Source organism: Solanum lycopersicum, chromosome 2 (genome assembly GCF_036512215.1).
Source record: "Solanum lycopersicum chromosome 2, SLM_r2.1".
Classification (NCBI taxonomy): Eukaryota; Viridiplantae; Streptophyta; class Magnoliopsida; order Solanales; family Solanaceae; genus Solanum; species Solanum lycopersicum.
This window is the reverse complement of record NC_090801.1, coordinates 60,420,879-60,436,837: the sequence shown is the minus strand read 5'-3', so window position 1 is coordinate 60,436,837 and position 15,959 is coordinate 60,420,879. Positions and strand designations below refer to the sequence as shown.

At 31.4% G+C, this 15,959-nt stretch overlaps 4 protein-coding genes across 6 annotated transcripts; 1 reads left to right on the top strand and 3 right to left on the bottom strand.

Moving 5' to 3' along the window:
• The first annotated feature begins 1,263 nt into the window (after positions 1 to 1,263).
• LOC101261687 (transcription factor DYT1) lies at positions 1,264 to 2,639 on the top strand. Its single transcript, XM_026029418.2, has 4 exons — positions 1,264 to 1,631; positions 1,729 to 1,905; positions 2,003 to 2,179; positions 2,358 to 2,639. Exons 1-4 carry the CDS (start codon positions 1,407 to 1,409, stop codon positions 2,430 to 2,432), a joined length of 654 nt encoding a protein of 217 aa, XP_025885203.1. The 5' UTR covers positions 1,264 to 1,406; the 3' UTR covers positions 2,433 to 2,639.
• A 579-nt stretch (positions 2,640 to 3,218) lies between these two features.
• On the bottom strand, positions 3,219 to 6,238 carry LOC101268247 (uncharacterized). 3 transcript variants are annotated; one of them, XM_010318329.4, is made up of 2 exons: positions 5,768 to 6,238; positions 3,219 to 4,531 (listed from the first exon to the last, which is right to left on the bottom strand). In XM_010318329.4, the coding sequence occupies exons 1-2, from the start codon at positions 6,183 to 6,185 to the stop codon at positions 4,506 to 4,508; spliced, it is 444 nt and encodes a 147-aa protein (XP_010316631.1). In that variant the 5' UTR covers positions 6,186 to 6,238; the 3' UTR covers positions 3,219 to 4,505. The 3 variants fall into 3 exon arrangements, with proteins under 3 accessions (XP_010316631.1, XP_004232763.1, XP_010316630.1); XM_004232715.5 differs by having other exon boundaries at positions 3,219 to 5,541; positions 5,768 to 6,237; XM_010318328.4 differs by lacking the exon at positions 3,219 to 4,531 and adding an exon at positions 5,141 to 5,550 and having other exon boundaries at positions 5,768 to 6,237.
• Positions 6,239 to 10,840: 4,602 nt separating this feature from the next.
• On the bottom strand, positions 10,841 to 12,528 carry LOC101267957 (uncharacterized). The gene has a single exon (XM_004232714.5). It carries the CDS (start codon positions 11,995 to 11,997, stop codon positions 11,020 to 11,022), a length of 978 nt encoding a protein of 325 aa, XP_004232762.1. The 5' UTR covers positions 11,998 to 12,528; the 3' UTR covers positions 10,841 to 11,019.
• A 621-nt stretch (positions 12,529 to 13,149) lies between these two features.
• LOC101267671 (DAG protein, chloroplastic) lies at positions 13,150 to 15,244 on the bottom strand. Its single transcript, XM_004232713.4, has 5 exons — positions 14,755 to 15,244; positions 14,109 to 14,206; positions 13,944 to 14,009; positions 13,672 to 13,854; positions 13,150 to 13,455 (listed from the first exon to the last, which is right to left on the bottom strand). The coding sequence occupies exons 1-4, from the start codon at positions 15,105 to 15,107 to the stop codon at positions 13,691 to 13,693; spliced, it is 681 nt and encodes a 226-aa protein (XP_004232761.1). The 5' UTR covers positions 15,108 to 15,244; the 3' UTR covers positions 13,150 to 13,455; positions 13,672 to 13,690.
• Between the last annotated feature and the right edge of the window lie 715 nt (positions 15,245 to 15,959).

Here is a 15,959-nt window from a genome sequence, read left to right as displayed (position 1 = left end):
GTAATGATCTGATTTATTGCTCTTTCATTTCCGGCGAAGATGCCTTTCACACGGCGGAGAGATGAAGAAGTAGACATTTGATGCTTATTTTGATTTTTGGCGCTGAGCAAGACGTTAGAAAGAAAGAAAAAATTCAATTATACCCCTAACGTTTATTATTTGGTTTATATATGGCATTTGTTAACTTACCGCATAATAGCTGAAAGAATCTGATTATTTTGGTACAATAAATTACAACAATAAAACAAAGAGCCTTATTCAACGTTGTTATGTTACGAAGGACTTATGTGATACTTCCTGAAGAGTAAAAGCTCCTATGGCCTTTTCCCATACCAGCATTATAAGTTGTTGCTTCGTATTTTTGTATTTGTATTTAATTTCTCTTTTTTATAAATAAATGATAAAATTACATTCACATCATCTACACTAGATATATTGTTGTATCATATTTTGGTTTTTGAGTGGTTAAAGTACAAAATACATACATGGAATACCATTAACTCTTTCTAGTGATTTACAAAATGAAGTTGTACTTTAAAAGAAATTATTCATGTCAGGTGTAAAAAAGAAAAAGTGAAAGGAGAATAAAATTTCTACTTAAAGCAGCTCTGGTCACTCATTTGTACTTTACAATGCCAGTAATACTAGTAACAACCACAAAGTAGTCACAAACATAACTAGCAAGAACATTACCCACTTCTATTCTTCTTTCTGTTTGATTCCTTTTCTTTCGGGTGGTTGTTACTCTTTAACCCTATAGCCTTTTACGAGTCCTCATAACGGAGGTGGGTTTTATTAAGTTGACAACTAGGCGTAAATAATCAAACCATGAGGATTCCAACTATTATGCATACTAGTTGGTTGGCGATGTCTATATTCAATCATTGTTATGCTATATGCATACTAGTTAGTATGTAAACATAAAAAAAGTACTTGTTCAACTTAGTCCCAAACAAGTTAAACTCGGGGTATATGAATATTTACTGACCATATTTCCCGTTTGAATTTATCTCTTTCGGGATAACAATAACAGTGAAAAGTGTAATTAGACCAAAACTGAAAAGGGTTGTAGTGTCTGAACCTACAAAAAAAAACTCTACACACTCTCTCTTTCTCATGCCAAAAATGAGTCCTTCCAAGACACCCCAAGTACATTGTGATCAATTAGGAAATGCCCAACAAACTACAACAAGAAGATTCCCACAACCAAGAAACGTTTCTGTTGTGAGGAGCGCACCTATATAAACCTATTCTCTGCCTACAAAAAAAAAAACCCAGTGCAGTACTGCCTCTTCTTTTAGCTGCACTCAACATATTAATCATTAGCACCAATACTCTCCATCTATAGATTTCCTTTCTAATTTAGGAATTCATTTTAACATATTTATAACAATATTCTCTTTTAAATGGTAGTAATTAGGTGTGCTAAAATGGAATTCCCCAGTACCCCATTTGATAATTCAAACAACTCTGAAGAAAGGGAAGTAGGAAGAAGAACAGATAAAAGGAAGCAAATTGATGGTGAAGTTAAAGAATACAAATCCAAGAACCTTAAGGCTGAGAGAAATAGGCGTCAAAAACTTAGCGAAAGGCTTCTTCAATTACGCTCATTGGTCCCAAACATAACAAATGCAATGAATCAAAAACCTTCATTCTTTACATAGTTTCATAAAGAATGAATTTTTTTAAAAAAAATCTAAAAAAGTTTAAATTCTTGTCTGATTTCAGATGACAAAAGAAACCATAATCACTGACGCCATCACCTACATTAGGGAGCTACAAATGAATGTGGACAACCTAAGTGAGCAGCTTCTTGAAATGGAAGCAACTCAGGGGGAGGAACTGGAGACAAAAAATGAAGAGATTATCGATACTGCAGACGAGATGGGTAAATGGGGCATAGAGGTAGGTAACTTTATGTATAAAACCAAAGTTTCAATCTTTGATATTCTTGAATTATAAGGACAGTAAAACAACTTTGATCTTTGTTTTTCTAAAACAGCCTGAAGTTCAAGTGGCTAACATTGGCCCAACTAAGCTTTGGATAAAAATAGTCTGCCAAAAGAAAAGAGGTGGATTAACTAAACTGATGGAGGCAATGAATGCTCTTGGATTTGATATAAATGACACCAGTGCCACTGCCTCTAAAGGAGCTATTCTTATTACTTCATCTGTGGAGGTAGGAGAAACATATGTTAAAAAAGTAATCTTTTTAGTAGCGATAAAGAAACTATTGCCCGAAAATATCAAGATTTGTAATAGTACAAAAAGGAGATCTTGCTTAGCACCTTGTACTGTGTGTGCTGCAATTATTAGCAACATAAACAATTTATAAATCTTTCTGTGTATTATTTCAGGTGGTTAGAGGTGGACTAACTGAAGCTAATCGAATCAGAGAGATCTTACTGGAGATCATCCACGGAATCTACTAGAACCAGCATGAAAATCCCCTAAATCTTAATAGCTTTAGTCTCATTGGAGAAATGCCAGAGTACCTCTAATTTTTAGTTATGGTGTCAAAAAAAGGATTCAATCATGTTTTCAAAATATTGTATCCAAATTGTCTGAAAAAAGCTAGTGTGAACTCTTGTTTTTGCTTTCAAATATTGATGAAACAACTTATCATATGTTACTAATTACTCTCTCCTATCTTAATTCTATAGCATTTCATATGCAGTCAAGTTTGGCTTAATTCAACTGAGGCAAACTTTGAAATAGAATATACTACTTTTTAACTTGGATTTTCCATGGTGGGATCCAGGCTCCAAATTTTTTGGCTTCTCTATATGAAACAATGAAAAAATAACATTTTTGGTCCCATATCCAGCTGAAGAAACAGCTAAATAATAAAAGCCAGCACATTAAGTGTCCTTTCTGTTTGAATATTAAACAAACACCAATATTAGACGTGTGAAGAGTGAAATTTATTTCTACCTATAATACAACAGGACATTTGTTTCACTGTCATTAAATTCTTGTTTTCTTCTCTGTTCTTTGACCAATGTCGTCCTCAATGAAGAGTCGAAAATAAGCCTGCCTTAAGCATCACCTTCCCTTGTACAGGATCCAAATAATAAAAGACTACTTGGAAAACCAAAATCAGACGTCGAATCGTCAAAATTTAATACCATGGAAAGTGTACCTACCCTTCTTATAATATTAACACGAAAAAGACTCTCACAAGTCTATATTAATAGGACTAAAACATGCACACAATTGTAGCAATATTCATATTTTCTATGGCTAGGCTTAGTTTTCTCCTCATTTGCCTAGTTATAGCTCAGGTTAACTTGCTTATGCGAAATGCTAATGCACTTAGAAAACTAGACACCTTCACAGTAGTCCCAAGTCCTGCGCCGTTTGAAGGAGGAATGGACAGAGGAAGAAGTGATCAAGCTCCAGCAATCACACATATAAGGACTCATCATTCTTTCAACAAGTTCATGGCTGGTGGAGACTTGATCCTTGGCGGCTTCGCCACTGCTCTAATTGCTTCCATTTTTTGTTACATTCGAGTCACAGGACGAAGAAACCAACATAGTCTGGGCTGAGGCACAGCATTTTTAATTTTGTACTACTTTTAGTTTCCAAATCAAATATATACACAGGGTTCATGATTTTGCTCATTTTAGATGGCTTGATAATGAAATTATTTACATTCTAGCTAGCAACATTTATATATCATGCGACAATATGTATTGTCATGTCCACTCTGATTTACTGAGTTCAAAATCTATTATTTGTACTTGTACAATGATTTACTTAACATATATACGAGTTTAAGCCAAAGTAATTAAATTCAGATGAATTCATAACACCTTCTTTGCGACAAAAAAGTCCTAAATCATCAGAAAAGAATTCTTCAACAATAGAATTGTGTATATTGTAAATAGAGGACAAAAAATAGGAAGCTGAAAAGAGAGTGCACACCATTCTAACCACTTACATTATTAACAATCAAGAGCATATATAAACCTAATCTAAAGGAGGATCTTTTGTCTTTTTTCTGCAAGAAGCTTAATATTAATCCATTATGATAATTACTTAATAGTACAATCTTCTTTAACAAATTTCCTATTCAATCAAAATTAATTATCTGACCAAACTTGTGGACCCCAAGGCAAGTTGCTGGAAAGTCTCAAGTTGATATTAACACATGGATTACAGACCCACCCTGGTCTTTTCAAGCTTAAACATCACAAATCTTTGTCTCCCACATAATAGTTATAATAATAATTTATATAATAAGGTCATGCAATTACAGCAAGGCAAAAATAAAACTTCATCATGCATATTGCTGCAAAAATGGATACAAATTAAATTGGGTAGTACCTATTTTAATATATTCCTTTTTTTCCTGTGTACAAAACATTAGCTTATCCCAAGACTCACGGGTAATTCGCTAATAGGAATTTAGCAACGCAAAATAACCGTGAGTTAGAATTACCACTTAATTAACATGTAATTCTATCTTTGACCATACCTTGCTTGGACCATGAATTTATTTAGTTTGACCATCCTACTCCATTTCCTGACATATAAATGAAAGTCAGGAGTATTTGATACGATCAAAGACGAATTCAAAATTATAATTTAGTACACGTAATGTACTGTTACTAATATTTTTTGTCCCAACAATAAGAATATAATAGCTATATCTCATTCTCAAATAGGTTGAAATTGACTGCATTAATTTTTTACCTTCTCCATTTAACTGTGAATTTGATATAAACATGTTTTGTTTGAATTTTCTATAATACATCTATTTAATTCAAATATAATGCAATTGGCTAATTATGCGCGGTGTGCAATGGCAAAGGAAGGAGATTCAATTGAATTTCTTTCGTTAAAACTCATACTACTAGTTGGATAAAAGTAAAAATAAAATGTATATACATACAGTTTTAAATTCGTCTTATTTAAATTTTTGACTCCGTCACTCGCTCTAATCCACCGTTGGTTCACATGGCACGTTGTGCTGTTTTTGTGAAGTATATATGACTTGGAGAAATGATATGAAAGTCATTCTTTGATTATTCGTGTTTATAGTAATGTGTTATTTATGAGTCAGATTTTTAGACAAGGATTTAATAATGTTTGTGGCAGACAGAGCAGGTAATGATTTGAATAGGAAACATAATTTATTTTAGGACACACCATATTTCTCTGCTTTTGGTAATTAATCATAACTCAATGTACTAGTAGCTAGTAGTATATCAATTTTTCAAGAGGCAAGAATTATTTTTTTTTTGGTAAAAAAAAAAAAAGAAAGAAGAATTCAAAATTTTGCTCTTTCCAAAACTTTATACTGTTAGTTTCCACTTTATACAACCCTACAGGCACCTAATTGAGAATCTCATTGCAAATCTCTTTTGTTGAAGCTTCATGCCTTCATCAATCAAACCCAAAATCAAAGAACACAGCCAGCAAAATTGCATTTTTGTTTTCTTAATCAGATTTCACTGACTGAATTTTTTTTTTACATCTTTCAATCTGAAATCCAGACTCCTTCCTTCCTTCCTTCCTTCTCCATTAACACACCTGCATTTCCTAATTTATGAAACGGTGTTTGTCTAGTCACAAAATTTTAAAAAATAAAAATTTTTGAGACTTGTGACCAATGGCAAATACACAGCATAAATAAGGTTAAATTATTCGTTGAAAATACTGATTCTGCCACAGGAAACAAATTAAAAGTGAAAAAAAAAACAGAGAATTGAGATAAGAATGGATTTTTTTTTAAAGATAAATAAATAAAAGGGAGTACCTTGAGGATTACAAATAGGTGGTTCTTCAAATAGAGAAAGGGACATTTGTTTATGAGCAAGGCCAATATCAAACAAGATGAGACCAGAAGAAGGATCATAAACTATGATATCTTTAACTGGTAACCAAAGAAAAAGCTCTTCTTGAGAGAGACCTTCCACTCCAATTAAACCACCATAGCTAAGATTAGCTCTTACAACACTATCAAAAAACACCCTTGTTTCAAATTTTGCAACACATGGACTATCCAAGTAGACTTGTAAGTGTCCATTTTCATCAAGATCATAGGATTTTACAGCATTTTTTGGGAATAGACCAGCTGGGAGTCCCCTGCTTCTGAGAAGCTCATGGATTGAAGTTGAAGAAATGGTGAAAGAAAAGAGGAAAATTGATAGAAAAAGTGTATATATCTTAGCCATGGCTATTTGTGAAAATTTGGTTCAAAGAGTCTGATGAAAAAAGGGACGATTTTAACAAGGTTTATGGTGTGAGGAAGTGGGCCATTAAACTCAATTATGTCTACTTAATTTCCTATTTTGCCCTTTTTAATTATTCAAGATTTTGTCCCTACATATTTTGTTAAACGATTTAAAACTCAAATCATTTACCAAAATATCTTCTTCCTCACAATGCTTTGCTCATTCATTAGTAGTGTAGTGAGCATCACAGCATACGTTTTCTTCACCGCTAATTATTAGGATTTTGTTTTATGTAATATGATTTTTTCATCGAATTCGTTCACAGAAAAATACATAATAGAAAATTATTTTTCATTAAAATAGTAAAATAACTTTATTGTTTTTTCGAATAAAAGCATTACTTTTATAACTGATTCAATCAAGTCTTTTAACGGCGTATGTAATTCAAAATAAGAATATAGTGAATTTTATGGTGTTAAGCATCCGGTTCTATGGAATTGTAGTTTTGTTAATCAATGCATTGCTAAATTGAAAACTTTGACTTCATTATTTTTATACGGTAATAAATCAAATAGCGTAAAATAAAAAAGTTTCGCTCATTCAAGTAACCAAGTTAGGAGTTTCAATACAACAAATTTCCCTTTATCCAAAAAAATAACAATTAGGATAACACTGTATTGAGTTTGTGTTAAACCATTATTTCAAATTGATATGTATATGTTCTTCCAAAAGAGTCGAAGTCATGTATTTGAGGGGGGGAAATACGTACAAGTATGAATTAAGTAGTATATCATAATCTTGTGAGTTGCAGGCTATAGTCATTTTGGGTGAATAATAATGCAAGTGGAGTTAGTATTTGGCTGAAAAGGGAAAAAATGAAAGTGAGATGGGGCCAAACCAATGTACATAATTAGGGTGAAGGGTATAAAAGGTAATATATATTGGTATTATTATAAGAAGAGAGAAGTATATGAGACACCAGACAGATAATTGGCTTAGGATTAAAGGGTGGTAATGGTTCATAGTGATATCCAATCATGGCAGAAAGAGAAGCAGACACAGCCCACAAATAGTAAGTTAGAAACTGCAATAGGTTCTTTTCATACAAAATCTCTTTTGACGGAAACTACGAGGTTTCACCTACTTTCAATCTAAAAATCTTTTATGCTTATTCTCTCTAAACTTTCGTTTCATAATTAATATATAAATATATCTTTTAATTTAATTTTATAGGATAACAACTAATATATTCTCTAATTTAAAATGTGTATAAATAGATATTTGAATTTGTATAAAGTTAAACAAGTAAATATATCAATTTACATGAAATAATACGTAAAGGATGACACATAAGAAACAAAATTGTCATGTAAAAAGTCACATAGGACGAGTGAGTTTATTTGTTTAATTTCATACAAGTTTAAGTGATTATTTATATATATTCAAAGTTAAAGACATAGATTTCAATGGAAGCTAAAAGATATACTCCCTCCGTCCGGTATTGTTTGTCATGGTTTCTATTTTTAGAGTCGAACTATAAAACTTTGACTAACGTTTTAAGATGCATTTTTTCATCATATTAATAGCAAAAAATTGTAATTTATAGTACTTTTCATATAGTTTTAGAATATTTAATTTTTTTATTTAAAATATTGAATTAATGATCTAATTTACCTTTGAAAATTAATCAAATTGACTTTCAATAAGCACAACATGACAAATATTTCTGAACGAAGAAAATAGTTACGTAACTAAACTAGTTCATATATCCTTATTCATGTTTCACGTCCTAAATCTTTACAACAAAATTATTGATAAAAAGGTACTATATTCAAATTGTTTTAACAATAAGATGGACTAAGCAATTTAAAGTGGATTGTTTATCAGACAAAATCAAATTACAATGCCTCTTCTTGAAATACTAAATTGAAAAGCAGAGGTTCATTCATTTCATTCGTAAAAAAAAAAAAGTTAGGATAGAAAATACTTAATAGTTTAAAAAAAAATTTAGAGTGTCAATTTCTTTGCCATCCGATGCACTATTTAATTTTGGAGTTAAACTAATTTGGATTTATATTGAAAGTGAAGTTTGAATTTATATCGAAAGTTTTACTTTGATAAATAAAATACTCTTTACCAATATTAACTTCATTTCAAGACTTGAGCATAACTTTTAATTAAAGATGAAATATGCTTACGAATAAGATTTCTTTTCATCTATTTTGATATTGTTTGTCTTATTTTTAATAATTCAAGAGTATGTTATTATTATTATTATTATTAAGGTAAACTCATAAATATAGTCAAGATTGTAATAGTGACTTATAACATATTTATTTATGTTTCTTTTGGTGGGAAGAGTGAGAATTTAAGGCAGAAAGTACCCTAAATCGCGGGGCATTAAGACAAAGCATGGGACAGAGAAGTAATGCCATGGGTATTAAAAAAAATTAATAGTTTTAATTAGGGCTAATAATCTTAATTAACAAAAAAGATATGATTTGTAATGATTTTCTAGGCAACCACTTTATGACTTTTTATGCCTCGCCGAATTATTTTTTCGTGCATGTACTGATTGGAATGTCTTTGTGCTTGTCTTAAACCTCACTTTGCTTTTATTTCCACTTCATTCCATCATTTATTAATTACAAAAAAATAATTTATTATTCTTAATATGTATTTACTTCTTTGAAAAAGAGTTTTCGTTCAAAAATCTGTTTGAAGATGGTTTATCCTAGCTTTCACGTTCTATAATTAAAAAAAAAAATAGAGCTTACCGAACTAATTAAGGGTAAGCTCGTTACAATATTTATCTTTATTATGATTAAATTTATATTCTTATATGTTAATGGATCTTTTCGTTTCTAATGAGATTGTTGATCAAAGAGCTTGCTTCACATTCAAAGAACATTGTGAACAAATGAAATAAACAATATTAAATTAATTTAGTGTAAATGAGTGTAGTATGAAAATTTTCGACAACTCTTCTTATTTATTTGATTTTGAAATGACATGTATATATACACGTGAGCTCACTTATTGAACAATATCATTGAATATGAATGTGTGAAGAAAATTAAACTTGGTGAATTTTAAATTATTGTTCTTGTTTTTTAAAAATAACCATTGTTTCATCTATTAGAAAATTTGTTATTTTATTTTTTTCGAAAATAATTTTGCTATGAACTTTAAGTAGTAGACAAATTGGTTAGTCAGCTAAACCATGCAGTACAATTATCAAAGGAAGACAAAGAGGCTATGTCAAAGAAAGTACAACAGCTTGTCAAATAAAATATTGATTTTATTATTAAATATTTACAAATATTAACCTTCAGTGTTTGAAGTTATCGGTGAAGGATTGAAAAAATTGTATTTCCACTGAAATAATATGTTTTTCTCTCATTTTTAACTTTTTAAACTGAAATTTCTGTTTAGACACCTCAACAACTCAATATTCCTTTTTCATGTCAAGTTGTCTACTTTAAACACTCTTATGAATTTAAAGCGAAATTTATTTCGCATGGTTAGCCCTTCAAATATCAACAAATCTTGATTTGGACCTTAAGAATTTTTTAAGCATATTTAATCATCAATTATTTGATAAGCGCATTCTTTATATTTCTTACTCGGAATCTCTACAAATCTAACGAATTATTAAGTGCAAAACTGTCCAACTATCAGTACGTTAAATTTGAATTGTTAATATAGTCTAAAAATATATGAAAGGACAAAATCTCACATATTAGGTAATTGAAGTTCAATGTGTTTATTCAAATATTATAGGATCAAAATTAAAATCTACTAATAATTGAGGGACAAACAATGCAAGTTACCCTACCCTCTTTCTTTCTTCCATTTTAAACCATATTATATCATTCAAAACCATACTACGTACATTTTGTTTATATATAAAAATATAGCTGGATAACTAATTAATATTTATTTTCTAAAGCCACCTTTATTTGGTTAGAGTTTTAAAAAAATTGTTAACTACACGTAGCTCCACGAAAGTTGAATTATGTAAAGATGTGAACTTATGAGCTCCAGCTCTCAGACCATTCCATATATATTTATTTTAGATTTTATGGTCTTTTGTCCTACGTGAACAGGCGGCCCTACGTGGATGTCGGGATTCGTCTGAATTTCTTATCAAAAAATTATATTGTATATATAAGATAGATGTTTAATTTTTTATTTTTTTTTGTGTATATATACTAATTTTGAATTATCTCAATCAAAGAAAAGAGATAGTAAGCAATATTGGACTTTGCAAACACGAAATGCTCCGTATATCATATTGTTTTTGCCTTTTTTTCGGTCGCATTAACGTCTGGTATTAGTTATTCTCATGTGTGCTCAGATGTTTCCTTAAAAGATCTCTCCTTTTAGTTGAGTGTTTTAAGATATTTAGATAAATAACCTGAAGGATGATTTGCACTCTTAGTCCCAATAATACCAACAAAATTTAATTTTAATTACCCAGATTTAACTTTAAATTTGAAATGTGCAATTTTAATTTTTCTATCTGTGAAACGCAATGATTTATTATAGTCAATTCATTAAATTATTCCTCAAACTTGTATTCTTGCCTCATTTTTTCAGAAATAATCTAAATAAAACATATAACGGGAATTTATAATCAAAGGGTAATGCAGTTCAGCCGCATAATTGCAAGTTACTAATAATTGAGGGATCAAAAGTGTAATTAACAGTTGCAATAATGATAATGACTAAAAGGAAAAAAGGAAAAGCTACACAGCCTAACTATGATAAGATTTATATTTATTTTATTATTTGAAGCATTAAGGTATTTCTTTACCAATCCTTCATTAAATCAAAGTTGTTGCTGATGATTATAGTAACTTTGATTGCTATAAACACAATCCCAATCTCCTCCATCACCACCATATCCATAAGGATTCCCAAACAGATAATCTGCAGTACATTTCCATTGTTCATTGTAGCTGCTGCTGTTATCTTCAACAACATTTGCACAGTTGCAATTTCTTCTCTGAGTTTCCTTAGCTATGCAAGGCCAGTAACCAAATAAGCTCTCACATAAATCCATGGATTCCAAACCTGAACCATATGGAATTTGTTGCAATTGCCTCCCATAATCATATCCATATTCCCCTATACTCCCATTATCAACTACAAAATCTTGATCTTGTTGAAGGGGTTCTACTGGTTTTTCAAGAATGGGTTTTTCCCCTGTTTTCCCATTATCGATTACAAAATCTTGATCTTGTTGAGCAGGTTTTCCAAAACTGGTTTTTTCTTTCACACCAGATGAAGATTTTTGCTCATCTTTAACACCATTCCCTTTCTTTTGATTCTGAAGTTGTTCTAGCTGATTGGCGTGATTTACATAGGGCAAATTATTTGATCCATAGTCGAAACCATCTAATGGAAGTCCATTAGACTTGAGGGTCGAACGAGGATAACATATTTCATTTGAGGGAGGAAGGGGTTTTCCATAGGTTTGCGCCATATCAAAACCACCATCATAAGGGGTTGGATCATATTCATCAAACTGAGTATCATCCAGTTCTTTGGTATAACAAGAAATTACAGTTCTTGTCTCCAATGAATCAGCCCCCTTTTCATATTGGATAAGTTTTGGCTCAACAGAGTTGTGTACAGAGTAAGTGAATTGTGGATGTATTTGAGTAGTATGGTAGTAATTGTAATTAGTACTTTGCCCATAGGAAGGATATGACATTGGAAAAGCATCATAATCATAAGAGACATTAAAATTAGGAGTCCAATGGTACTCACCAGCATCATCATCATTGTAGCCATAGAAAGCCATCTATTGAACCTTCAATTTTCTATCATGTGTGTAATTCTCTAATGTATATATGGATACAAATTCAGCAATATGCTAAATGGATATACACTGATATAGAAAAAAAGAACATGGGAGTGTAAAGTGATTGGTTAGGCTGATGGTATAATAGTGTAAGCAGATAAGAACATAAAGTGTGTGATTGTTATGCAATTAGACAAGCATGTCATGATTGATGAAATAGATGGCTCACCTTACCTTCCTGTCAATGCAACTGGCTGAGTGGAGTAATATAGAGTGACACGTTTTGTTGCACCGATTACTTTATGGATACGTATTATATCTGTATGTGTAGTAGTTAATACGTGTATATCAATTGTTGTTGGTACTTACTTTTAAATGTATTTTAAAAAATATCTGTAAAATAAGCCTACAACTCTATCACTCTTGTGTAGAATCAGTAAGGGCAATTGAGAATCATAAATAGGAGGTAAACATAGAAAAGCTAAGTGAATTTAATATCCAAGTAATATTTTTTTATATGTATAGTTTAATTTTCTGAAGAAGAAAGATCAAACTCTCTTAACTCCGTAGCGTAGGAAATGGAGACATCTCAATCAAGATTTTAATAAAAAGCCACTTCCCCTTGCTGTGATAATTTGTTTGCTATTTTTTAGATATTTGAAGAAATTTTCCAAGTATGACATAGGTTCAATATGAGTAGTTCAACAAGGTTGTAAGAGCATAGTTCAATTACAGAAATTGTACCATTAATTAGTAGAGTTCAATGTAAAAAATTGAAGGCCTACCTTGGGTGGGGGGGGGGGGGGAAAGTACTGCGTTATGGCTCTTTGTAAATTACAGAAATTGTACCATTAGTAGAGTTCAATATAACTTGCAGGCTTGCGCCATTGTCCAAAAGTTTAGTGAACCAAGCAATTCGAGGGGGCAACTCAATAGGAACAACATTATGTTGCTCCTTTTGAATTACTGTAAATGACATCATGCAGTTCACTAGAAAGTAACAACGCACTAACATAATTTGTTAGGTTTCAGCTGCATTTAAGTTTCTTCATTCAACATTTACATTCAGTTTAAGAAGTAAATTTCCTTCCAAGAAGGTGCATCTTTCTATCATCTGCATGATCTAATTTGTAAGCATAGCACACGTCGAGATATATGAACCAGCAGAAAATTATAATGAGTCATCACGTACATTTTCAGGCTTTGAACCAGCAGAATATTATAATGGTAAGATCAAAACTACATACTGACACGGCTTTCTTTCACATTCTCAATAATGCAACCAGAAAGCTAGTCTAGAGGAAAGAAAGATAAACAACAAATGCAGTCAACCAAACACCTGCACTAGCAGTGTATTTCCATCTAACCTTTAAGCACCAACATATCTTTGTTAAATTGCCCACCAATATGCGACTATGAATGATATATTGGCAATTCGCCTCTAAGATCAGATAACCCCTGCCAAAAAAAGATACAAGCTTAGCAACAGAATGAACTTATAGACTTAATAAACAGTGGAACGGGGTATGGTTTTCCTAACAGAATAAATTTCAATTCATTCAGCCTTATGAGAAGGGATTAAGGTTTAACTTTATGCCAACCACAACAAATCGGATAAAACTGTGAGTTCTCTGTTTCTTTAGTGAGTGTCAAGAAAAAGACCAAGGCACTTACAAAATGCATCATAATAGTTTTAGGAGGAAGACTCGGGAGCTGCTGCTCGTCTTGTACGTTCAGGCGGAGGACCATCTCTTCTTCTTACATATGCTTTACTCTTGCTTCTTGTTCTGTTAGCCTGTTTGGGTTGGTAAGTAGGATACTGACAAGGAATTATTTCTCCATTGATGTACTTATCTCCTGAAAGAAGAAAGCACATAGAGGTTATCTTGCTGTAGAATCACAAGTGAAACTGAGCTCAAAGGAAGAAACTTCTTAAGAAATTTAACCTCCATAGTCCTTGTTCTTCACATCTATATAAGAATCGGGCAGGACCCATAGAACTCCAGGTAGACCTACAAGATGAATATCCAAATACAAAAACGAACAAGTGAATACCAGAAGTCTGGATGTCCAGCATCTCATATGTTGAAAAAGGAAAAGTTTGAACTCACCCTTAAACTTCTCTGATGTTTCTTCCGAAACAGTGCACTGAAATCCAGTGTAAGTGGTAGTACTAAAGGCATACATGTTCTTCTTTGCCTCTTCCATACTGATACGAAGAATTTGATTAATAAGCCAACAAAAACTCTGCTGGTTAACAAGAACATGATCTATTCTGCTAGACCAAACTAATCACAAATCCTACCAAAATTTTATCAGTAACTACTTGGTCAATATCAACAACTCTATGTTTCTACCACCCTCTTACGAAATTACTTAGTACTTTTACAGGACAGGAGTAACCGAAACTTGTGTATACCTAGTAAACTGGATTTATTGATTAGCATAACATTAATATTTTAACTAAAGAAGGCTTCAAGTTCTTGGGATGGACTATCTTAGAAGTCCACAATTTGGACAATCTAATCCTATGCCTAAAGATATCATCTTTGTTCACAGTTTACAGTTAATTATTCTGTAATTAGTCACCACAAAGAACATAACATGGAATACATTCACTAAGGAAAATTATCAAACACATTCAAAATCATATAACTTAAGTAACTAATTGCCAAGACAAAAACTTCCAGAGCAATACTCAAACCCCCAAATTAAATCCCATAAAAACAAGAAATAACAATATATTACAAAACTAACCTTCCAAGAACGGTGGCTAGAGTGTCAAGATAAGTATCAATCATCTGTTCTCTAGTAGGAGCAGGGTCTTTAGGGAACTCCATAACAATAAGCCAGTGGTTATAATCACATCCAGGTAACATAATAGTTTCCCTTTCGTCGCTGTTACTGCTCCTCTTAGAAGAGTATTCCCCATCAGAAATGGCTCTTACAACTGGGAATCTTGAACTTGTTGATGGTGGAATTGAAGAGAGAGAGGTGGTGAGAAAAGGGTAGGAAAGAGAAAGAAGAAAAGTTGGGGTTTTAGGGAGGTTTTGGAATTGAGAATTAGGGTTTAAGGTTTTGGAAAAAGAAGGAAGTTTGAGAGCTGCCATGGCAACTGTAAGAGGGGAAAATGAAGTGATAAGGGGATTTGGCTTTGGATTTTCTTATTAGATCCCTCTTTGGCCTTTGCTCATTCAAAAATATCTTTTCACTCGAGGTCCTTATCTTTTTTTCATTTTTTACTTTCTTCGTGTTTTTTTTTTTTTTTAGCTTTTGAAAATATCTTTTTCACCGGTAATTTTGCTACATAGTGATTCATATTTGGAAAGTGATATTATTTATGTTTGTTTTAGAATTACAAATCACCTAATTTTACTCTTTTTTCAGAATATATTTTATACAAAAAAAAAACATTTATCTCTCATTCTAGGATGTCGTTTCTCATTTTTTAATTTATTAGTAAATTTTTTTTGGATTGTTTAAGTGTTTGTGCCATTATTTATACAATATTTTTTGTTTATTTGTTTGTACTTTTTTTATTTGAAAAAATTATTTAGTTTGTTCTATCTTATCTTAATTAGTGGATAATTTTTTCTAAAATTATAGAATATGTTTTGGTTATAACTCTTAGTTTTAAATTCATATTTTTTTAGTAATATCTTTATTATTTCGGATATTGATAATATTTTGTAGCTATTTTAAGTAGGAAATCAACTATCGATGATGAAAAATATTTTAATTATGGACCTTTTTACATTAAATTTGTGCAAATAAAAAGTAACTAACAACTTAAAATATCTATAATCATATTAAAATTTCATTAACTTTCTAAAATTCTATCGATATCACATAAATTAAAATAATAGATATTGGGTTCGTGCTATCATAGATGTGTATATCTAGTTTTAGGCTTACATGTAACTGTTGAATTTTACTTCTTCAAAGTACAGAGTTCTAAATCA